Here is a 23,432-nt window from a genome sequence, read left to right on the forward strand (position 1 = left end):
GCTACTTGGAAGGCTGAGGCAGAAGGATCACTGGAGCCCAGCAGGTTGAGACTGCAGTGGCCGGGAGCGGCCACTGCACTCCAGTCTGGGTGACAGAATGAGACTCCAATTCAAAAAAAAAAATGAAACAATGGCTGGGCGTGGTGATTCATGCCTGTAATCCCAGCACTCTGGGAGGTGGAAGTGAGAGGACTGCCTGAGCTCAAGGGTTCGAGATCAGTCTGAGCAACATGGTGAGACCTTATCTCTATGATAAATCACAAAACTTAGTCAGTCGTGGTGGCACATGCCTGTGGTTCCAGCTACTTTGAAGGCTGAGGCAGAAGGATCACCTAAGCCCAGCAGTTCGAGGCTGCAGTGACTATGAGCATGCCACTGCACTCCAGCCTGGAAAACAGTAAGACTCCAACTAAAAAAAAAAAAACAAAGCCAGGCATGGTGTCATGCAGCTGTAGTTCCAGCTACCTGGAAGGCTAAGGTAGAAAGATCACCTGAGCCCTGCAGGTCAAGACTATGTTGACCATGAGCACGCCACTGCACACCAGCCTGGGTGACAGAGGGAGACTCCTACTAAATAAACAACAACAACAACAAAAAACAATGACAGAGGTGTCTATTCAGATGACTTTTAACTCTGATATCATCACAACATGAGGGAGTAAAAAGACTTAACATTTAATACAGAGCCACGGTAAAACACCACATTAGTTGCTTTACACATAACTCATGTAACTGTTACAAAAATATGAAGATATTTAATCTCTCTTTATAGATATGAAAACAAGAACATAATTTGTTTCTGAATGTATGAAAAAATTCCTTTGTAGCTCTTACCTTTCATATTGGCAAATAACATCTTTTTATCTGTGGCACCTCTCTTTTTGCCTGATTTTCCATTTACAGACTCATTAATAATTAATTTATCATTTAATAAGATCATCATAAAACACCAAAACATAACTTTTTGAGTTAGAGTCTCACTCTTGTCACCTAGGCTGGAGTGCAGTGGCATGCTCACAGCCACCGCAGCGTCGACCTGCTAGGCTTAGGCGATCCTTCTGCCCCAGCCTTCCAAGTAGCTGGAACTACAGGCACATGTGACCACACCCAGATAACTTTTCAAAATAGTCATAAAACTAGCAATTTCTGTATCTAAGCCATGAACCTCAGTGCATCCCCGATGCAGGGATATCCTAAAATGCTTTTGGAGCAACTCATACTGTGGTCTAGTGAGACATTACTACAGTCAGCAAGGTATATACAAATTTCAATACCTAAAGATATTATAGTAATTAAATCCATATTCAAAGAGGTCCGCACAATTAAGCCAGTTGGAAACAGGGAACAACATACCCAATAGTGAAGAAACAAAATGGGAAATGATTTAATAAGATCCTCTGTATCATATGCTGTACTACAAATTATTACTAAACATATTCTGAGATTAGGAAGCTGAGGCGGAAGGGTGACTTGAGGCCAGGACTTTCAGACCAGCCTAGACAACTTAGTGAGATCCCCTCTCAACAAAATAATTTTAAAATTAGCTGGGTATGATGGTATATGTCTGTAGTGCTAGCTACTCGGGATGCTGAGACAAGAAGATTGCTTGAGCCCAAGAGTTTAAGGCTGCAGTGAGCTATGATTGCACCACTACTCTTCAACTTGGGTGACAGACTGAGACCCTGTTGTTAAAAAAAAAGAGAGGAAGCAAGGAGTAAAGGGACAATTCAAGGATAGGGAGAGAAATGAAGGTAAATTTGGAGAAAAGTCCATGACAGAAAGGAATAAATGGCACCCTACCTTCATCCTCACTTGACTTGCTCAGTTGCTTCACAAGTTTGGCTGTGTTGTTCTATGAGAGATGAGGACAGCAGATAAATGCCAAGAGGCAAATAAGTTCACGCAGAGCTAACAACCCTACGAACTCACTCACAATCTCTTTTTTGGGGGGGGCCCTCTCCCTAACAATCTCTTAGTAGTCCCTTAACAGTGACTAACACTTTATCTTTCATAAAACCTTTATAGACACATTCTTACTTAGCCCTGTAAACAACCCAGTTAGGTAGGTGAAATTATACCCATTATATAGATGAAAAAAACCAAGGCTCAGATATATGAAGTGTCTCAAGCCACACAACTATTAAAGGAGATAAATTCAAACTGAGTCTTCTGATTCCAAATTCCGTTCCCCCCCCCACCACCATTCTACCCGATAGGCCCAAGACTGTAGCCACATCAATCAGTGTGAGTTTTTCATCTGTTAGGTTAAACCAAAAAGGAAGAACCAGGGTTGTAAATACTAAAGGTACCTGCTTGAGATGGTCCACAGTGAGTGGTAGGTGCTGCAGGGTCAGTAGAATTTGCTGCAGGAGGGGAATGTTGTTGGTTGTCTTTGAGTATGTCAGCCAATTGTTAAGAAGTTTGTAGCCACCAACATCAATAAACCTGTAGGCAGGTAGGAGGATTATTCCTGGTGTTCTTTCTGGGCTTTTTTAAAGTACCACATCGCGCATTCCTAGTCCCTCATCAAGGACCCAGGAACTCCATGCCTCACCTCCCCCATCTTCTAACTAATCTTCCCATTCCAACCACCCAGATCCCCACTTACTTGACTAGTATTTCTGGAGAACGGGTCTGCAGGAGAATGTTCAAGTAAGTGCATCGGCTCACCATCTTTCGTGCTTCTTTCATCAGACTGCAGGAAATGAGTCAGGGTTAGAAAGTGGCCAGTCTCTTCTTTTAGCAGAAGCTCCTCTAATTTGTGGAACACCTACAAATCCCTGACAATTTGGGACTCTGCTCCAGAGTGGGGGAGTCATATAGGCTTCTTTGAGGAGGGGATGTATCCAGAGTGACATGGTAACCCTTGGGAGAACAGAAGACAACTGAAGAGACACTGAAGTCTCCAATTTGGAGAAGGGACTTCCCTAACACACATTCTACATTTCATTCCACCTCCTGGTGAAGAGGTCAGCCCTCAACAACTATTCCATAGTCTTTTCAAGACTGAGTTATTTGCTTTCCCCTGGAAAACTTGAGAATCCCTGAAGGAAAGTAACATTTTGGGTAGGTGGCACACAAACCGAACAGAACTAAGAATTCTGTCACCAGGTTTCCCTGCTCTCATTCCAATGTACGACTCCTTTGGGATTGTGGATATCCAATCTTCAGCTTCCATTACAAACAGCAGCAGAGGGATCACCTTTTCCTATCACTTATCCTAAAATGGCTGGATCTGACTCCTATTCCACCGACTCCCTTTTCCTCTCCAGGATCATTCCTGTTTCAACTCACAATGAACCCAAAGATGGGTACAGACTCACCTGAAGATCTTGGAAATCCCATCCACACTCTTGACTTCCCCATCTCGGTTAAGGAAGCTATCCAGGCCCTTGAGAAGCTCTTTGGGGTCTATGGGACCCGAACCCATGATCGTGGTTTCTAAGATGAGAGGACAAAACAAACCCACAGAATAAATGGGTGGCAAAGACTGTTCTAGTATGCCCTCTAATAAATCCCATCTCTATATCTGACAAATTGTAGTGACTAATTATTCAACTACATTCAACTGCGCTATTTTCTAGATACAAAAAACCAACAGACCATTGTCACTACTGAGAAAATAGCACTGGCAAATTAAACATGGCAAGCATACAAGACTGAACAGGAAAGCAACTAGATTGGAGGACGGGAACAGTACATCTGTCCTTTCCTCCCAGTAACATCCTTCCTAGGACAGCTGAACTTCATTAGATGAACTTCACCATATTGTTCTAGAGCTAAGAGTCCAAGTTTTCCTAACAAGATGCTCAACTCTCCAGGGCATTTTTGCCTGTTGTTAAAGCCTGTCTCCCTTCATTACTGTTAATCTTGGTTTGGAGGGAAAAAAAGCCTGTAGCTTGATAAGAACTGAGTCAATCTTGAGGTTTGGGGTTAAATGTCTTATAAGAATTGATTCCTTTTTATCTTACCCCATAACAGTCATAATCACAAGTGGCAGGATAGGCATTAGCTGAGGTGGTAAGTGATAGAGAACAAAACAAAACTTGGAAAACAGAAACCCTCTCTCCCAGGGGATCTGGGGGAAGCTCCCAGAAATGGAGATAAAGGGATGCAAAGGAAATTAAGTCTTGAACAGAATGTCACTCATTAACCAAGGACTGCACAAGTTTTTACTGTTTCCAAGTTAAAGGGAAGCTTGGTTTGTGGTTTCAAAATCAACAATGCAAATCTGACTCTCTACTCCTCCCAAAAATCACACTGTCCAAGATTCCCAAGAAAAGCCTAAAACTAAAAACCATGGAACCAACAAGAATGGAACAAGTAAAGCTAAAGGCTGGAAAAACACCATTACATTTTAAGCAGTTACTTTGGACCAGGTAGGAAAAGGAATTATAATTAAAGCTAAACACCTTTTATGGAAGGGACAGAGATGTACGAAACAATTTCCAGGCTAGAACCAAAGTTCCAGAGAGATAATTTAGGATAAATGGGGTTCTGACTGGGATTTTTATCCGCACTGCCTCTAAACACTGACTTCTGAGAACCAAAAAAGAAACTGGTACCGACATTTGGGAAATAAGGCTAACACTGGGTAGGAAAGAAGGTCAAAATCACCTCCCACATCCTACATCCAGGATGGAAATAACGGACACAATCTCAGTACAAGGGTGGAAAAAAAAAATCAACATTTTACAAAGATGACTATATTTTGTGCAGAAAGCAGGTTTCTTATAAGATAATGCAAATTAGCTCTATTGTTCTCAGACAAAACAAAAAAGAAGCACAACAATCTCATCTTTTTAGTCCTACCAACAAAAAAGTCAATAAACTTATAAATGCATAGGTCTTAACAACCTAGGCAAGAAGCAGGGAGGAGGCAGCCTGGAAAGGAAGGCATGATAGTGCAATCTTAGTTCTGGAGATCATAACCTGTGGACTGAACACAGGGAGATGAGGCAAGAAATGCTGACAGGTGAGCAAATCTAGGTCAACTAGGCTGTCATTGCTGCCCTGGAACCGCCACGTGGACAAGTAGAACCTGAAGTCACACAAAAAACATTCAAGTAGAATACCGGAAAAGATTAGAAGTCCATAGGCCAAATCTATTGAAGTGTACTGATTCCCACGCAGAGACAGACACAGGGATAAAGGAGTTTTTTCCATGTGTAAGACACTATAAAGTGACATATAGAAACTATAAAGATATAGATATGAGAAAGGGATATATACAAAACAGATTTCCCATCTGTTGGAGACTGAAAAGGCAACGAATGGGTCCAAATAATACATTTCATAAGCAATCAATAGACTAAGAAATCTTTTAAAGTCTATACACACACACATACATTCTCACAATCAACCATTAGATCCCAAAGCAAAATATGTGCAATTGGACAAAAAGTCTTGAATTTAAGCATAGCTTCAAACCAGTATCCTCTAACATAGCCAATGCCATTGATTCAAACCCAGAACTGAATATACATAGCCTTGGAGAGCTCTCCTTTGCATATTCAACTACAAGCAAGGCCAAGAAGCCTGCTGCCCCTACTTCCTCCAGAAACAAAAACTATCTATCACCTGAACTCAGATGTTCCTTTCACTTAAGACTGGAGACGAGAGAGAATAACCAGCCTTAGAAAAGTGAACCAAAGATTACAAAGCTAAATTCTGCTGGGAATAGGACCCAGGGACACACTAATTCCCATTCATATAAACAAGGACAGAAGACACTAACAGTCAAGGGGAGCTAGGAGACAAAGCAAATATGTTCACTTCCTACACTTTATATTTTTGGAAATATAATTTTGTCTGAGCACCAATCATGTGATAAAATGGAAGAGGGTTTTCTCATGATGGCTATCCTTCAGGCAGATTTTTACTCATTTAAAATTAAGTACTCCAAGTGTCTTACAACCTAGTTTTGTTACTTTGAAGACAGTCCATTTTGAAAGAAGTTCCAAGGCACTCAAGTGAAAAGGAACAAAAAGTCTAATATTCCTGGTACCAGCCTACAGTAGACAAGTGAGTTGACCAGGGAAGGCAGGGGCTGTGACCAAGTGTCACTTTACCTATTCATGATCTGGAGCCTGGAATGAAAGTTTCACAAAGCTTTCTGCAAACATAAATAATCCAAGGTATGAATGTTTTTTAATGAGCTGCTAATTGTCTTGAAGGTGGAGCATACAGAAGGGGTGGGAAGAAGGGAAGCAACCAACCTCCTAGCCTACCTCCACTTTGTCCTAAGCTATACTTTCCTTACGGAGGATGTTGCCAGCCGAGCCATGTGCTACTGGCACAAGGCACTGGGTTAATTTTTTGTTCTGACCAGAGATAAAATTAAAAGTCTGTGACATCGACTTCTGGCTCCAAAATGAACTTTATTTGAATGTTATTCAATAGGGTGAAAAAATATCCTGTGTGGTTGTTATTCCACACCCATCACCAACGAAGTTGGACTGAATTGGTTCGGGACAAAAATTCTATGCAAGCCAGAGCTCTTTTAAAAATGATCACAACTATCACCTAGGAAAAGAAAGGAGTCCCCAGTTTACCTTGATTTAGAGGCCTTAGCACTTCTGGAAATGAAAATGATTTGTACCTTTATGTTCCCCTTCCTTTCCTTGGTGTTTTAGTCATCTCCTAATGTGACTCAATAGTGGACTGAATTGTCTCTCAGGTGATTCACAAGGTCCTATAGTTCTCCCAAGTAATAAGCCCTCACCCATCAAAGTCATTTTGAACACCTGGTACTTAACTTCCCAAAAGCTTGTTTTTCAATAAGGAAGCAAAATCACATACCACCCCCCACCCATAGGTAAGATCCCAGAATAGAACTCTGGCCACAGACTACAAGAATCAGGTTCTTCAAGGTTCTCTAGATGGACTTGTTTTCCCTAGGAGACCTTGTTTCCCATCTCCCATGTTAAGGAAGATCTTCTTTATTAATCCCCTGCTCACTAGAGATCAGGAACCCCAGTGGGTAGAATGTTCAGCTCCCAAGGAAGATATGCTGCAGAGGCACATGGCAAACTGCTTAAAAGATAAAAAAAAAAAAACAAAAAAAAAACTTGTGGTCAACAGACATGTGGAAGAGTCCCTCCCATCCAATCCAGAAGTTTAATAATTTGAGAATCTGTACCCCACAGAAAACTAGTCCTAAGTCTCACCCAAGTCACCACAGGACAGATATACAAGATAGCTTATCAATTCTAGAGTCTCCACGCTTCAATGACTTTTAAAAATGAAAATTATATGGAGAGTTTGATAAAGACTTGACTTTGAAAAAGCTGAGGGAAGAAAGAAAAGAAAGGAATCGAACACCCACCACCCTCAGACAGGGCATGACTTTTGAACATGCACCAATTGCCACATCACTGCACAAGTTGGAAAATAAAGAGGACGTTATATTTTTCATTAATGCTTTCCAAGACTTTTAGAAGGGAAGGAAAAAGAAATTCAAAAAAAGTGGCTCTTTGGAAAAAAGAAATGAAGGTTGTGAAATGTAATACCAGAAAGGTTTTGCTTACCAGAAACCGTAGCTTGATTCCCCCTGCCTTGAGTTTACAAATGCCGCCTCCTTTCCTAAAGATTCACTTCTCATCCTAGTACCAATGTACAGGAACTAAGCAAGTGGAGAACGTGATACAGCACTGAATACAGTTTGTCCCCAAACCGAGGTGGGAAGAAGGGCGATTTAGAATCAGAAGCCTACACGTACCCACCTTTCCCCAGATTCTCATTACACCAAACGACCAATTGCAGGTGAAGCCCAAAGACTGGTTCCTGAGCAGAAATGGCACATTTCAGTGTCACTGGGCCCAGTTTGTCTCCAGGTTACTCTCACATGTCCTTGTGTCTTTCCCATCTCCTTTCTCCCAACACATATACATACACACGCGCTCTCACACCCAAGAGCCTCCCATTCTTCAAGTAGTTGAAGTTTGCCTGTTTTTTTTCACCCCTGGCAATTGAAGCAGAGGAAAAATTCCAAGCAGTTGTGATGAGTGAAGTGAAATTAAAAGCAACTAGCTGACTTGTTAAACATAAAAACTAGGGCTAGACAAGGAGATGGACAGCCTTGACACCTAGTTCCTATAAGCTTTTATCCCTTTGAGATAAAGGCTGTTTAAAAGATTTTATATAAAGAAAATAAGGAAATGTCTTCTCTTGTCTCCTCCCAAGCAGCAATGCACACAGGGAGTCCAGAAGGCATCCGTTCAGGGGTGGAGTTTCAAGAGGGTGGAGAGAGGAGGAAGAAAGCTGATTACATCACCTTTCAGTGCTGCTCCTCCCCCTTGGCCAAGTTTCTAGGGCAGCCCTAAGCTCTGGATGGCAAAAGGAGGAGAAAAACAACAAAGAAGGAGGGACGCCATTTTGTAATGGAGAAGAGGACTCAAACTTTTAAAAAGCCACCCGGTTCTGCCGGTAGCTAGGATTACATTATAAAAAAAAATCTTTAAAAACGAAAAGCCACCCCCCCATCCTAAATAACCTTTGATCTACTTGGATCAGTAAGAACGTAGTGAAAATAAAATCAATTAAAATATTAAAAATAACAATTTTCTGCAGGGAAGAACTGAATTTGCAACTGAGGTTCAACCTGCTACAATCGACCACCCCCATTCTCCCTACAGACGTAAAGGGGGAGGACTTGGACCTCTCTCAACAAATAGGGTTGAGGTGGGAGGACAGGAGAAAAATGGGTCAAGACACAACCTGCAACGCCGCTTGGAAGACAAAAGGACAAGGAAAGTCGCCATATTGAAGCAGGGAAGAAAAAAATTCCTTTTAACGACACAAATCTTTTAGAAAGCTAGCATTCAATTGCACTAAATGGCTTTTAAAATTATATTCCTAAATTCCACATTTCCCAACCTTTCCACCCTCTATTTAACTGTATCCTCCCACCAAGAAATATCAAGTTAAAAATGTTAATCACTTTTTTGCTTTTAAATAACCTATGCAATCTGCAACAATTACAAGACATTCTTTACCTCCCCATTATCTTGTATGTAGTCACTAATATTATATTTTGCCCTAAATTGTGTCTTGCAATCTTTATTCTTAGATTGCCACCTATTTTAACCACACAAATACCCCAAGCAAATTACATTAAAATTGAGAGGATTTTAACAATCACTTAAAAAGTCATAGCCAGCTATTATTACTCTCCGCCCATCTCCTTACCCTGCAATCTTTATGTACAGATTGCTTATTTATCTGGCAAATTGAAAGGCGCCCTGCTTGTCTCACACACAAAGAAGTGGGACTTCTGGGCCACAAGATCCACCATCTTTTGTATGTGAGCTCATTAACCCTTTTGAAGACTGCTAACCAGAGGAAGGTAACCATTCCTCCTTATAAAAAGCAAACACTTATGGCTTTGGCAGTCTGGAAATTGGCTGGATTACCAAGGGTTAACCATCAAAATCCTCACTTGCTGGCCCTCCCTCCACCCTCTCCTTGCCTGCAGCAGGGCAGGGAAGAGATAGGTGGCAGGGGAGAGAGAACAAGACTGTTTAGACCCAAAGGCCCTTTTTAATGGAGATCAAGTGACCGGATTGGTCCTTCTCCAGTTCTATATTTGTTCTATGGTCTCATTTCTTCCTCTCATTATTTTTGGTTTCACAACGGGAAACGTTGAGTTCTTGTTGCAAGGCTGGTTTTTGAAAATTCGACACTTACTATCCAATTTTTTTGCGACGTCAGCACCTCGGGCTCAGGGGGGAGGGGGTAAAATTTTGGAGGAAAAAAAACAGAACAACCAACCAGGACCCAAAACTCAATTATTTGGGGGGCCTCATTGGATCAAAAAGTCTCTTAAAAAATAAAGGCCAACTCAGTATTCATTTCCCCCCCCACCCAACTCCATTTAGGGAGGGGGGTCGTAGAAAAAAGTTCTGAGTGGATTCAAAAAAGTAAACGCTGGATGAGTGAATTTGGGTGGGTTTGGGAAGGGAGGGTGGTTGATTGTTTTTGAAGTTATGTGGTGACGGTCCTTCGGCCACAGATTTCAAGTCCCAAGCAGCGTGGGCTGGTGGGGTGGGCAAGATAGGTGGGAAGGGGCAGAAGACACAAGTGGTTGGGCTGGTGGCTGCTGTTTTCCCTTTCCCCCCTCAGGATCCTTTCAAGGGCTTAGATGTTGCTGCAGCTTGTTTCTGTTTTCCTCGTGGCCGACCTGTCTTTCTCCGAGAAAATTCAAACCTGGGATAAAAGGAACACAAGGGAGAAAGATGCAATCAAATACGGGTTGCTTTTAGAACGCCCCAAATTACCATCTTAGTTGTCCCAAAACACACCCTCACGTCCCATCCTGAACACAGCCACTTTATTTATTTAAGTCGCGGCTCTCAACGGACTCCACTCCTATCTTGCTTCCCAGTCCAACGCTTACAGAAAAACTTAGCCCACTAACCAGCAAAATCCCCAAACTTACCTCTAAACGAACCCCAGAATGGCGGCTGCCCGCTCGGGTGGAATCTTTTATACCCGGACGCCGCCCAACGCGCCCAAACGTGCTAGTGAAACGCCCTTGTCGCGAGACATTGTGCGCGAGGCGTGAACTCATTGGTCGACCCTAAAGACAAATCGTCAGATGATTGGCTACCCCTCCTCCGCCTTCGCTCGGCCCCTTGCCTCGGCTCTCTCTTCCGCCTCCTTCCTGCCCCCGTCGTCGCCGGCGCGTGACCAGAGCGCCTAGCACCTCCCTTTCCTCCGCTCCCACCACTTCCGCCCTCGAGGACATTTCTCCCCTTGGGTTGGTAGAAACGCAATGGCGCATGCGCACTAGGAGGATCCCGGTCAAAATCCCACTCAAAATTGCTTAAAACGTAAACTCGATGGATGGGATCTAGGAGTTGTAGTGACTGGTCCAGAAAAAAGGCAATTTTGGGGTCTAATTCGATTGTGACGCAGTTGAAATTAGCTTCTCCCCCAAACCCCCCTCTTCGACGCTTCCGTCCTGACGCAAATGCGCAACCGCCTTCCGCATTGCGGGCTCCTTGGCCCTACCCTAATCTGTTTCCTAGAGCATGCGCAGTTGCCTTTTCGGCCATTTATGCGCTTGGCGTAGGTCAACATGGCGGCCTCCGTATTAAACACGCTGTTGAGGCGACTTCCTGTCATCTCGTCCTTCCGAAGTGCCTACGGAGTTCAGGTAACTCTTCGAAGGACAGTTTGTACAGCCCAAAGTTAGTTATACCTTTTGTAGGTCGTCGGTCCACTGCCGGGAATTCACGCGCAGAGATCCTCCCAGTGCATAAACCTTGGCCGTCTAGACAACGCTTTACTTCCTGCAATTCCTTCCCTCATACTGCGCGCATTTTCTAATCCCGAGGCAAGGGCTGAGAGCCAGCGTTATATGTCATCCTCTTTCCAAAATATTGTTTCAGCAAAATTGCCCGTTGCCTCTTCCAGTCTTGCACAACCAGCTCCTAGCTACTCAAGTAGTGTCTAAATCTGTGATGTCCCGAGAGTGTTTCTGGATTGAGAGACCCTAATTTCTATCAGCCCTGCTATCTCCCCAGTAAAGTCAGGATACATTTCACGACCTAGAGAACAGTTTCTCAGCTGTTTTTATTTTACTATATCAGTTTCTTTCTTTTTTTTTTTCGTGTCAGGGAGTCCATCGCCTTGGCTGGAGTACAATGGTACGATCACAGCTCACCACAGTCCTGGTCTCAAGTGATCCTCCCACCTAAGCCTCCCGAGTAATTGGGACTGCAGGTGTGCACCACCACACCCAGATAATTTTTCAATGCTTTTTTAGAGACGAGGTCTCACTATGTTGCCCAGGCTGGTCTTGAATTCCTGAACTCAGGTGATCCTCCCACCTCCGCCTCCTAAAGTGTTGAGATTGCATGCTATCGTCCCAGCCTTTATGTCAGTTTCTTATCGGAATTCTGAGAATATAACTCTGTCCTTGAATTGAGGTTTCCCTCTAGCTGCATGTACTCACCTCCTTGGAGGTTCTTGGTAGGGCAGGGCAGTTTCTTGGTGGGGCAAGGTGAGATAGGATGGCTTACCCAGCTGCCACTCCCTAAAGTGGGACTGAAGAGTGGAGACAAAGATCACCACAGAATTAATAATAGCTCTGGTAACTTTAAACCTAGCGTTAGGACTCAAGTTTGTTCTGTCCTATGGAATGTTGACCTTCCACTTTTTATAAAACTGGGCAACTCAGTGACTCAAGATTGTATTGGTTTGTAGACTCGCCTGTTGCATCCCCTCCCCCACACATATTCCAAGAAGCTAGACATCATTCTTTTTCCTTCCACCAGACCCTATTCATTTCCAAAAAGCATGGTACTTCTTATTATGCACTAGGTGTTTATTTATTTCTGCATGCAGGTTGGCACATTGATAAGCCAGCTTATTAAATTATCTTCTCAAATAAGATTGTTTTCCAGACATCTATCCTAGTTATCCCCTAACATTAGTTTCTCTTTCAGGATGGGGGATAAGGAGAGTGGTTGCTGATTTGTATCAGTTTAATTCCAACAAAATTTTTTCTTCTGTATGTATGTTCCTGTTATAGTCCATTAACACAATGAGTATGAATTTCTCTCTCTCCCTAAAGTGTGATAAGCAAAATAATCTGAGTCCTTTCTTTGAATTCATTATTTTTTCTTCTTTATAGGTTCCCCTCCAGGCTCTTTGCAACAAAGCTTCCCCTGAGAAAGATTCTTTGCCCCTAGTTCCCATTTCACCTTATAAGAATGAGCCCTGGAAATATTTGGAATCAGAAGGTACCTCTAAATGGGGAAAGGAAGGGTTCCATAGGATTTGAGATAAGTGGAGCGAGACACCCCTTAACACTTCCGCCCAGGAATAACTTGTGTGGTCTTTTATTTCAGAATACCAGGACCGCTATGGTTCTCGCCCTGTCTGGGCTGACTACCGCCGCAACCACAAGGGTGGTATACCCCCACAGCGGACTCGAAAGACATGTATTGTGAGTTCCTGAGGGTGGAATATAGAGTGGGATGGAGGCCATAGTGACAGTGGCAGTAACACTTTCCGACAGGGTTTTGAACATCAACTGCCAGTTTCTTCTCTCTACAGCGTAAAAGTAAAATTGCTGGGAATCCCTGCCCCATCTGCCGGGATCACAAGTTGCATGTCGACTTTAGGGTAAGGAGTCTCTTTTCTTTTTAGGGTAAGGAGAATAAAGATTTAGAGCCCCTTCGCAATGCAGAAGTGCCTCATACTTTATATCCTGGAGCTCTTACAGTCCATTTTGTTGTAACTATTTCTGGCATTATCAAAACATTCCTTCCTCCAGCGAGTCCAGGATGGGACTTGCTCCTTAAGTAACTTGAAAATATTATAAAAAATGATAACAGGAAGGTGTTCTGAGTTTGCAGTGAAGGTATTAGAGAAAAAGTATGGTCATCAGAGAAGTAAGAGGGCATTTAGTTATCTTTCAGCTGATGGATGTGTCTGACTGCTCTAAGGACCCTTCCGATACAAGTTATAGTGGAGTCCCATATATAACTTCCTAGTTTCAGCTATTCATGACTGGTTATTTAAAAAAAAAAAAAAGCTTATAACCAGTTCTATAACCAAAGGAGATTACAATTTGAGTAGTATAGGTGATTCTGTCTGCGTTCTGCTTTGCAAATGTACCTGCTTTTTCCTCAAGAGTCTAGTTTCTTGTGATTAATTTGCTAAGAGTTTTATATAATTAAAACTATAAAATTATACTTAGAATATGTATTCAGCATGCTATTATATATATAAAATTGCTTATACACACATATTGCAATGTCATTTTCTGGGTGATTTCTGGGATTTCCAATGACCATTCCCAGTTTTTTGCATGAAGGTTGACTGTAGAACATAATCCCTACAGAATAGATTTCTATGTGAGTACAGTGACAGAATATAGAACATGTGTGTGAAATGGTTGAAAGGCCAGAAAAGGAGAAAAGTTTGCTGGAGTTTTTAAGACTGTGTTCCAGCCGGGAGTGGTGGTTCACATCTGTAATCCCAGCACTTTGGGAGGAAAAGGCGAGAGGATTGCCTAAGCCCAAGGGTTTGAGACCAACCTGGGCAACTTGGCGAGACCTCGTCTCTACAATAAATCAAAAAATTAGCCAGGCATGGTGGCATGCGCCTGTGGCTCCAGCTACTTGGAAGGCTGAGATGGAAGGATTGCCTGAACCCAGCAGATCGAGGCTGTGGTGGCCGAGAGTGTGCCGTTGCACTCCAGCCTGGGCAACAGAGTGAGACTTCAACTCAAAAAAAAAAAAAATGTTCAGTGAATCGATGAGGCCAAAGCAGAACATGAAGGAGGATAGCATCAAGAGAGATGTAGAGGGGTGAAGGTTGTCTGTGTAGGTGTGGGGATTCTGATGCACCTTCAGTCTTCAATGATCTTGCTGTTCTCCCTCCCTGTCATCTCATGTGTTTCTATGACTCTCCCCCACAGAACGTGAAGCTCTTGGAACAGTTTGTTTGCGCTCACACAGGCATCATCTTCCATGCTCCATACACAGGTTAGCCCTTCATCCCCGTCACCACTAAAATAGCTTTTCCTTGCAGCACTCCTTGTTTTTGCAATTGGACAACAGATATTTGTTCAGTGGCTCCTACTTATGGCATCAAAGGTCTGGCTGACCTTGGCTTACTGAGAGTACCCACATGCTGAAACAATTACCGTGAACAAAAGAAAAAGGCAAGTACTTCTATAAGCAATCTATCTAGATGTAGTTCTTTTGTTTTTTTTTTTTGAGTTGAAGTCTTACTCTGTCGCCCAGACTGGAGTGCAGTGGCACGCTCCCGGCCACCGCAGCCTCGACCTGCTGGGCTCCGGCGATCGTTCTGTCTCAGCCTTCCAAGTAGCTGGAATTATAGGCGCGCAATACCACGCCCGGCTAATTTTTCGATTTATTGTAGAGATGAGGTCTCGCCAAGTTGCCCAGGCGGGTCTCAAACCCGCAGGCTCAGGCAATCCACTCACCTCGGCCTCCCAAAGCACGGGATTACAGGCTGAACCACCAAGCCCGGCTCTAGATGTAGTTCTTAAAAGATAAACGGTAGTGATTATTTTTCCTTTTTATAGGGTCTCCAGAATTTTACAAAAGGCTTTCCTTAAAAATTCTCACATAAGTTCTTTTGTACTGTTGTCAATTCAATTAGATTTTCCAAACTTGAACTTGTAGATTTAACAATTCAGGATTATTTCTTTTTGAGTTGGAGTCTCACTCCTCTGCCCAGGCTGGAGTATAGTGGGTGGCATGCAGGCTCACGGCCACCCCAGTATCTACCTTCTGGACTCCAGCGATCCTTCTGCCTCAGCCTTCTGAGTAGCTGGAACTACAGACACACGCTACCACGCCCGTCTATTTTCTGTTTTTTGTTGTAGAGGCAAGGTCTCGCCAAGTTGCCCAGGCTGATCTCGAACCTGCAGGCTCAGGCAATCTACCTCACCTCGGCCTCCCAAAGTGCTGGGATTACAGGCTGAGCCATGGAACCTGGCTCAGGATTATTTCTATTCCCCAACTATAGCCACAGGCCAAGTCTGGCCCACTGCCATGTCTGTTTGTTTTCATATTATCTACAACTTCCTCCAGGCTACAGTGGCAGAGTTAAGTACCTGAGAGAGACCACAAGACCTGCAGAGCCTAAAATATTTACTATATGGTTCTAGGCAGAAAAAATTTGCCAACGCCTGCTCTGAAGCAAGATACATGTGCAAAGAATAATTCAGGTCCACCATTACTGGACGTGGCTGTATGATTAGTGCTCAGTTTGTCAGACTTTTTGTTATTATTATTATCATTATTATTATTAGAGTCAGGGTCTCATTTACCCAGGCTAGACTGCAGCAGCACGATCACAGCTTACCACAGCCTCAACCTCCTTGGCTCATATGATCCTACCACCTCAGCCTCCTGAGTACCTGGGATTATAGCCACGCACCACCATGCCCAGCTAATTTTTATTTTATTTTTTGTAGAGACGAGCTCTTACTATGTTGCCCAGCCTGGTCTTGAACTCCTGGGCTCAAGCAGTTCTCTTGCCTGTTGGAATTACAGGCATGAACCACCGTGCCTGGTTTAGTTTGTCAGAGTTTTTAATAATCAAGCTGTAAAAGGCTGATGGGACTGTTATTGTTAGTCTCTCAAATTGCCTTTCCCAGATCTGAACTCAGCTCATAGAATGAGGAAGAACTTTCCTGTTATTGGGCAGATAGGGAAACCAAGATCCATGGAAGGATCAGACAAATGGGGTCATTAAGAAAAGCCAGGGCTGGGCTCGGTGGCTCAGACTGTAATCCTAACACTTTGGGAGGCCGAGGCTAGTGGATTGCCTGAGCCTGTGGGTTCAGGACCAGCCCAGGCAACTTGGCGAGACCTCGTCTCTGCAATAAATAAAAAATTAGCCGGCCATGGTACCCTGCAGTGGTGGTTCCAGCTACTTGGAAGACTTGAGGCGGAAGGATCACCAGAGTCCAGCAGGTCGACGCTGGGGTGGCCATGGGTATGTCACAGCACTCCAGCCTGGGCAACAAAGTGAGACTCCAACTCAAAAAAAAACAGAAAAGCCAGGTCTTCCAAATCCAGCCCTGTGTCACCATTTAGAAACACTTAGGTTCTTTTATTTACTTTGCCTTAAAGAATAAGTATTTAGTTATTTTTCTCCCCACAGGGGTCTGTATGAAGCAGCACAAGAAGTTGACCCAGGCCATCCAGAAAGCCAGAGATCATGGTGAGCATAAAAAAAGGGGTACAAGGCAGTTTTGTTAGGCATAGAAAGGTTACTTGAGGCTGGAGGATGGATATAAATACATCTGTCCAAGAACGTACCCAACTTGATCTTCCTGAGAATCTTTTTCTACATTCCATTGTCGCTTGTCCTTTCTGAATCTCTTACCATTGCCCCGTCCCCTTATTTTTTGTCTTCCCTCTTTCCCTTTTATTTTGCAACCGCTGGTCCCAATGTCATAGCAAGATTATAGGAAGATCCTTGTATAAAAGTTTCTGGTCCTAGGCTACATGACACCATTGTGCAAGCTAGTAACTGCTAGGACAAATGCAGCTTCACAGCCCTAGTGCAGAACTGCACAGCTTTGCAGGCAAGAACCCAAGCAGTATGTTAGCCCACACTTAACCCTTAGCCATTTGCTTTTGTGCAGGATACAACATGCATAAATGTACCCAGTGGCTCTGGTCTCTCCATTTATAAATGTTTTTGTTATGGTCTGTCTTAATCTAAATTACCCTCTTCACTCCCCTCTCTACTTTCTTTCTTTCTTTTTTTTTTTTTTTTTTTAATCTCTTAGGTCTCCTCAGTTACCACATTCCCCAGGTTGAGCCCCGGGACCTTGACTTCAGTACCTCTCATGGAGCTGTGAGTGCTACTCCACCAGCCCCCACCCTGGTTTCAGGCGATCCCTGGTATCCATGGTACAGTTGGAAACAGCCACCAGAGAGAGAACTATCTCGACTTCGCCGGCTCTATCAGGGTCATCTCCAAGAAGAGAGTGGCCCCCCACCTGAGTCAATGCCTGAGGTGCCCCCCCACAGCACGAGCTGAAGCCTCCACTGAGCAGACTGGCCCCCACAGTGCTCTGTAGGAGCCGTAGACTGGGAAGGGAGCCAGTGTGCTAGGAGATAATGCATAGGTTTATGTGATGTGATGTCACCCAGAAGAGTTTTGTCTTTTGTGGCCAATGGCAGACCCAGGAAGTAAATGAAGGTTGAAGAGGATAAATCTGAAGCTGAAGGAAGGCAGTTACACATGTGTATAGGAAACCCAACCGCTATAGATTGTAAATAGACGGGCTAAACATGTTACTATTTCCGACTTCTGCCAACTCAGCTTTTCCACAATAAAGCGCTCTCTCTCTCTTGTCTCTGGCTTGCTTTGGGCTGGTTCAAATAAATGTCATGGGCGGGGTGGGAGCAGGCCAAGTGGGGTTTGTTCTTTCCAGAAATGGAGTGGTCTTGTGGGGAAAGGAGTGACTCCTGGGATCGGCAGCTGGGGTTGGGCAGTTGTGTCATTCTGTCATGATGGCCTTTGTGAGTCCTGTGCCCTACTTGCAGTGTTAAACCATGGCCAGCTGTTCACTGAGGGACTATAAACTTGGAGAGTGAGACGCTGGGCAAAGGAAAACTACGTTGCCATGGTACCCACTATCGTGGGAGGCAGGGATGGGAGAGAGTGGCGTTGCTAAGGGGACAGCTCATTTGGCAAGAACAAGGTTCCTCGGCTGACTGCCAGGACGCTAGGGGCAGGGTCTTCAGGCGGGGCTCCTGGAAATCAAGACTCCGAGGGGCGGGACTGCGAGGGGAGTGGCGGAAGTGACGTCGTGCGGGGCGGGTCTGGCCGTGCACAATGGGCCATGGAGTTCCCTTTCGATGTGGACGCGCTGCTCCCGGAGCGGATCACGGTGCTGGACCAGCACCTGCGGCCTCCAGCCCGCCGACCCGGAACCACAACGCCAGCCCGGTGACATCTCAAACCTACCCCAAGGCCCTTCTTTCCCGGTTCCTCTTCAAACCTGGTCAAGGCACCACGCCCCCTTTTCACCGACTAGTAGCCGCTCCTTTTGATGTCCTGGGCTGCCCTTTGGGTGACCTCTGACCTAGGCCTAGTGGGGTTGATCAGCGCTTGGATTTGTGACCTTTCACCCCTGGGCCCAATATGTGGTCCCAGCCAAAGGATGTGATTGACCGGTACTTCCTGCTTCCCCACAATAACCTTAAGGGAAGAGGGAGTGTACCACTTTGAACGGTGTGACAAAAGTTTGGGTTTCAGAGGGATGAATTGGGGGATCAGATTGTAAGACTCCCAGGCAAAGACAGAAAGCCTTGATTATTGAACCTGGGTTGGAATTGGGGCCCAGGCTCCCAGGAGGGACTGCCCAGGACCCTCTCTTTCAGTATCTGACTCTTTACTCTTTTCTTTCTATAGTGTTGATCTGCAGCAGCAAATTATGACCATTGTAGATGAACTGGGGAAGGCTTCTGCCAAGGTACTGGGGAGTCTTTCGATGGACCAAAGTGGGGACCTCTGTGGAGATGGTAAGGGAGGCCTGGGTCCTTTGGAGGGACTTGCAGAAAGTCTGTGTTCATCTTCCTGGCAGGCCCAACATCTTTCTGCTCCTATCACCAGTGCATCAAGGATGCAGAGTAACCGCCATGTTATTTATATTCTCAAAGACAATTCTGCCCGACCGTGAGTGCCGAATGCTCTTCCATCCCATACTTAATTCCATCCTTCCCTCAGCCCTTCCTGCATCTTTGACTGCCTCTTCCAGATAGCTGCCACTAGCTTATTCATTATTTTCCCTATCCTACAGGGCTGGAAAAGGAGCCATTATTGGTTTCCTCAAAGTTGGATACAAGAAGCTCTTTGTACTGGTGAGTATTACTGGAAGCTGGGAGTTCGCATGCCTTGGTGCCTGAGAACAAAAATGCTGGAGTTAGGGGCCAGCAAAAATGCCTGGGTCCTAAAAGATATTTGTTATTTACCTCTTAGGATGATCGTGAGGCTCATAATGAGGTAGAACCACTTTGCATCCTGGACTTTTATATCCATGAATCTCTGCAACGCCATGGCCATGGGCGAGAACTCTTCCAGTATATGTTGCAGGTATCACTTATCTCCTCACTGGTCCATCCAAATTAGAGACCAAAGGCTCTTCTGCCCTGAGTGCTTCCAGAGGCCCTGCCTCCCACCTGCCATGTTCCTATGTCCTCCAATTCCCTTTCCAGACTCCTGGGTTCCTGTTGGCATGCTTCCCCTATACTTTGCTTTACCCTGAGTCCCCTGTTCCCTGCAGAAGGAGCGAGTTGAACCACATCAACTGGCCATTGACCGACCCTCCCAGAAGCTGCTGAAATTCCTGAATAAGCACTATAACCTGGAGACCACAGTCCCACAGGTCAGAAATTTCGGAGGGTAGATCCCCACTGTGCATTCCCACTGAATTTATTTTTTTAAATGCTTTTCTTTCTTTTTCTTGAGTGTCTCTATGCAATGGATGTATTTATTATTGGGGGCAAAAAAGTGACTTCCAAGATAGGTTTCATTTTATACAACAAATCTTTTTTTTCGTGATACCATTTCTATCCTGTAGTCATTTCTCTCTCATCTATTTTGATTCTTTTTTTTGAGTTGGAGTCTCACTTTGTTGCCTAGGCTGGAGTGTAGTAGCACACTCATGGCCACCACAGCCTCAATCTGCTGGGCTTAGGAAATCCTTCCACCTCAGTCTTCCAAGTAGCTGGAACTACAGGAATGCGCCACTACGCCCAGCTAATATTTACTTATTTATTGTAGAGATGAGGCCTCACCAAGTTGCCCAGGCTGGTCTCAAATCCCTAGGCTCAGGCAATCCTTTCGCCTTGGCCTCCCAAAGTGCTGGAATTACAGGCTTGAGCCACCACACCTGACCTCATCTCTATTTTAAAAAAAAAAATTTATTTTTGAGTTGGAGTCTTACTTTGTCACCCAGACTCGAATGCAGTGGCACACTCACAGCCTCGACCTCCTGGGCTCAGTTGATCCTTCCACCTCAGCCTTCCAAGTAGCTGGAACTACAGATGCGTGCCATCTGCTAATTTTTTTTTTTTTGAGTTGGAGTCTCACTCGTCGCCCAGACTGGAGTGCAGGGGCACGCTCCTGGCACTGCAGCCTCGACTTGCTGGGCTCCGGCGATCCAACCACCTCAGCTTTCCAAGTAGCCAGAACTACAGGCCTGTGCTACCACGCCCGGCTAATTTTTTTTTTAAATTTATTGTAGAGACGAGGTCTCACCAAGTTGCCCCCGCGGGTCTCGAACCCGCAGCTTCAGGTAATCCACTCGCCTCAGCCTCCCAAAGTGCTGGGATTACAGACTGAGCCACCAAGCCCAGCCTAACTTTTTTATTTATTGTACAGACGCGGTCTCGCCAAGTTGCCCGGGCTGGTCTTGAACCCCTGGACTCAGGCAATCCTCTTGCCTCCACCTCTAAAGTACTGGGATTACAGGCATGAACCACTGCACCGAGCTATTTTTTTTTTTAAAGTAACCTGGAAGGTCATTGAAGAAAGTGTTTCAAGGAAAAAGGAATGGTTTACTGGGTCACTTACTACTTACTGATCAGTGAGCTACAGGGTCTGAGAAGTGACTGTTGGATTTAGCTGACTTAGGCCATTGGTGATCTTGATGAGCAGCTTTGGTGTAGTGGTGGGTAAAAGCCTGGAGTTTGTCTAGCGACTAAGAAGGTAGATCTGGACATAGTAAGAAGGGGCACTCATAAATGCTGCTTTAAGGGGAACAAAAATAGAGCAAGACCTAGAGGGGAAAGTAGATCAAGAGGATTGATCCTTTTAAGATGGGAGAACTAATAGCATAAGAACGATTCAGGAGAGATAAAATTTGATGTTGTGAAAGAAAGTGAGAAGAATTGCGAAGTGATGTCATTGAATGGGCAGGGAGGGTTGGGATTTGGTTGGAAAGTTAGCCTTAGATAGGAGAATGGACAATTAATCCATCATAAAATGATTTGATAGATGTGATTATATAGAAGGCATAAGGGCATGGTGGTGAATGCTACCTTGGACTGGGAGTTGGGTAAAGAAAGGCTTGATTTATGTCTAATCTTAAAAGGCTAATAATGTTTATCAGGTGGACAAAAGGGCGTGGGCTCAAATGCATTTCATGTAGAGGAACCAGCATGAGCAAAGGCAGAGTTGTTAAACCATCTTTCAGGGCACTATGTGCAGTATTATATGACTGGAGTAGTGTTGGCCATACACTTATTGAGGGAAGATGAGGGTGGGTTACTGGACATTACAGCAAGGTCAAGGCAAGAGATGGGCAGGGTCTTCCACAGTACATTTGTCTATTAAGAAGCAGCAGAGGTCAGACATGGTAGCTCAAGCCTGTAATTCCAGCACTTTGGGAGGCAGAGGCAAGAGGACTGCCTGAGCTCAGGAGTTTGAGACCAGCCTGAGCAACATAGGGAGACCTTGTCTCTATAATAAATAAAAAACTAGCTGGGTGTGGTGGCATGATTCTGTAGTTCCAGCTACTTGGAAGGTTGAGGCGGAAGGATCACCTGAGCCCAGCAGGTTGAGGTTGCAGTGGCTGCAAGCTAAAACTACACATACATGCTACCACGCCTGGCTAATATTTGATTTGTTGTAGAGACGAGGTCTTATTGTTCTGAGGCTGCAGGATGTTGATTAGGCTTCTGTGGTCACAACAGTTTGTAGAGTGTAGCTTTATTTATTTATTTATTTATTTTTTGAGTTGGAGTCTCACTCTGTCACCCAGGCTGGAGTGCAGTGGCCCACTCATGGCCACCACATCCTCGACCTGCTGGGCTCAGGCGATCCTTCCACCTCAGCCTTCCAAGTAGCTGGAACTATAGATGTGTGCCACCACAACCAGCTAATTTTTTTGACTTATTATAGAGATGAGGTCTCACCAAATTGCCCAGGTTGGTCTTAAACCCGTGGACTCAGGCAATCCTCTCACCTTGACCTCCCAAAGTGCTGGATTATAGGCATGAACCATGGCGCCCAGCCATTTACCCATTCTTAAATTGTACAGTAGGATGGGCATAGTGGCTCATGCCTGTAATACCAACACTTGGGGACGTGGAGGTGAGAGGATTGCCTGAGTCTAGGGCTCTGAGACCAGTCTGGGCAACTTGGTGAGATTTCATCTCTACAATAAGTCAAAAAAATTAGATGGGAGTGGTGGCAGGTACCTGTAGTTCCAGCTACTTGGAAGGCTGAGGCAGAAGGACCGCCTGAGCCCAGCAGGTCAAGGCTGTGGCGGTTGTGACCGTGCCACTTCACTCCAGCCTGGGCGATAGAGTGAGATTCCGACCCCAAAAAAAAAAAATACAGTATTCTTTGTTGAATTGTAAGAGTTTCTCAGATAGCTTAGATATAACAGATATATCTAAGATATATGATTTGGAAATATTTTCTCCCATTCTATGTATTGTCTTTTTGCCTTTTTTTTTTTTAAGCTGGAGTCTCACTCCACAGCCTTGACCTGTTAGGCTCAGGCAATCCTTCCGCCTCAGCCTTCCAAGTAGCAGGAACTATAGGCATGCGCCACCACGCCCGGCTAATTTTTTAACTTATTATAGAGATGAGATCTCACCAAGTTGCTCAGACTGGTCTCGGAGCCCTAGACTCAGGCAATCCTCTCACCTCTACATCCCAAAGTGCTGGTATTACAGGCATGAGCCACTATGCCCATCCTACTGTTGATTTACTGTAGAGATGAGGTCTCACCAAGTTGCCCAGGCTAGTCTCGAACCCCTAGGCCCAGACAGGTCTCTCGCTTTGGCCTCCCAAAGTGCTGGGATTACAAGCTTGAACCACCACACCTGGCCTTCTCTTCTTTTTTTTTTTTTAAGTTGAAGTCTCACTCTGTCGCCCAGACTGGAGTGCAGTGGCCGCTCCCAGCCACC

At 44.7% G+C, this 23,432-nt stretch overlaps 3 protein-coding genes across 7 annotated transcripts in view; 2 read left to right on the forward strand and 1 right to left on the reverse strand.

The window, feature by feature from the left end:
- Nucleotides 1-10,522, reverse strand: part of PPP1R10 (protein phosphatase 1 regulatory subunit 10) — an 18,278-nt gene extending 7,756 nt beyond the window's left edge. Inside the window, exons 1-7 of one of the 2 annotated variants that reach the window (XM_021707456.1) lie at nt 10,439-10,461; nt 9,688-10,206; nt 7,725-7,785; nt 3,324-3,441; nt 2,609-2,695; nt 2,310-2,445; nt 1,801-1,852 (exon numbers count right to left, since the gene is read on the reverse strand). In XM_021707456.1, the coding sequence (XP_021563131.1) occupies nt 1,801-1,852; nt 2,310-2,445; nt 2,609-2,695; nt 3,324-3,430 (382 nt within the window). In that variant the 5' untranslated portion in view covers nt 3,431-3,441; nt 7,725-7,785; nt 9,688-10,206; nt 10,439-10,461. Of the gene's footprint in view, nt 1-1,800; nt 1,853-2,309; nt 2,446-2,608; nt 2,696-3,323; nt 3,442-7,724; nt 7,786-9,687; nt 10,207-10,438 lie in introns of both variants that reach the window. The other variant, XM_021707455.1, reaches the window with a different exon arrangement.
- Nucleotides 10,523-10,925: 403 nt separating this feature from the next.
- MRPS18B (mitochondrial ribosomal protein S18B) overlaps nt 10,926-23,432 on the forward strand; it is a 38,454-nt gene continuing 25,947 nt past the window's right edge. Inside the window, exons 1-8 of one of the 4 annotated variants that reach the window (XR_002481364.1) lie at nt 10,926-11,158; nt 12,641-12,749; nt 12,858-12,955; nt 13,066-13,134; nt 14,435-14,501; nt 16,657-16,716; nt 17,291-17,609; nt 21,535-21,540. Coding sequence is in view for 2 of the 4 variants with exons in the window: in XM_008047874.2 (XP_008046065.1) it covers nt 11,081-11,158; nt 12,641-12,749; nt 12,858-12,955; nt 13,066-13,134; nt 14,435-14,501; nt 16,657-16,716; nt 17,291-17,544 (735 nt within the window). In the remaining 2 variants the exon portion in view is untranslated. Of the gene's footprint in view, nt 11,159-12,640; nt 12,750-12,857; nt 12,956-13,065; nt 13,135-14,434; nt 14,502-16,656; nt 16,717-17,290; nt 17,864-21,534; nt 21,541-23,432 lie in introns of those variants that run through there. The other 3 variants (XR_002481365.1, XM_008047874.2, XM_008047875.1) reach the window with 3 other exon arrangements.
- The window catches only part of ATAT1 (alpha tubulin acetyltransferase 1), a 12,213-nt gene continuing 7,454 nt past the window's right edge, over nt 18,674-23,432 (forward strand). Inside the window, 6 exon segments of the mRNA XM_021707462.1 lie at nt 18,674-18,744; nt 18,925-18,985; nt 19,097-19,188; nt 19,313-19,373; nt 19,492-19,605; nt 19,796-19,897. Coding sequence (XP_021563137.1) covers nt 18,674-18,744; nt 18,925-18,985; nt 19,097-19,188; nt 19,313-19,373; nt 19,492-19,605; nt 19,796-19,897 — 501 coding nt within the window.

This window comes from Carlito syrichta, unplaced genomic scaffold, assembly GCF_000164805.1.
Source record: "Carlito syrichta isolate Samal-C Ts95f unplaced genomic scaffold, Tarsius_syrichta-2.0.1 Scaffold118011, whole genome shotgun sequence".
NCBI classification, from domain to species: Eukaryota; Metazoa; Chordata; class Mammalia; order Primates; family Tarsiidae; genus Carlito; species Carlito syrichta.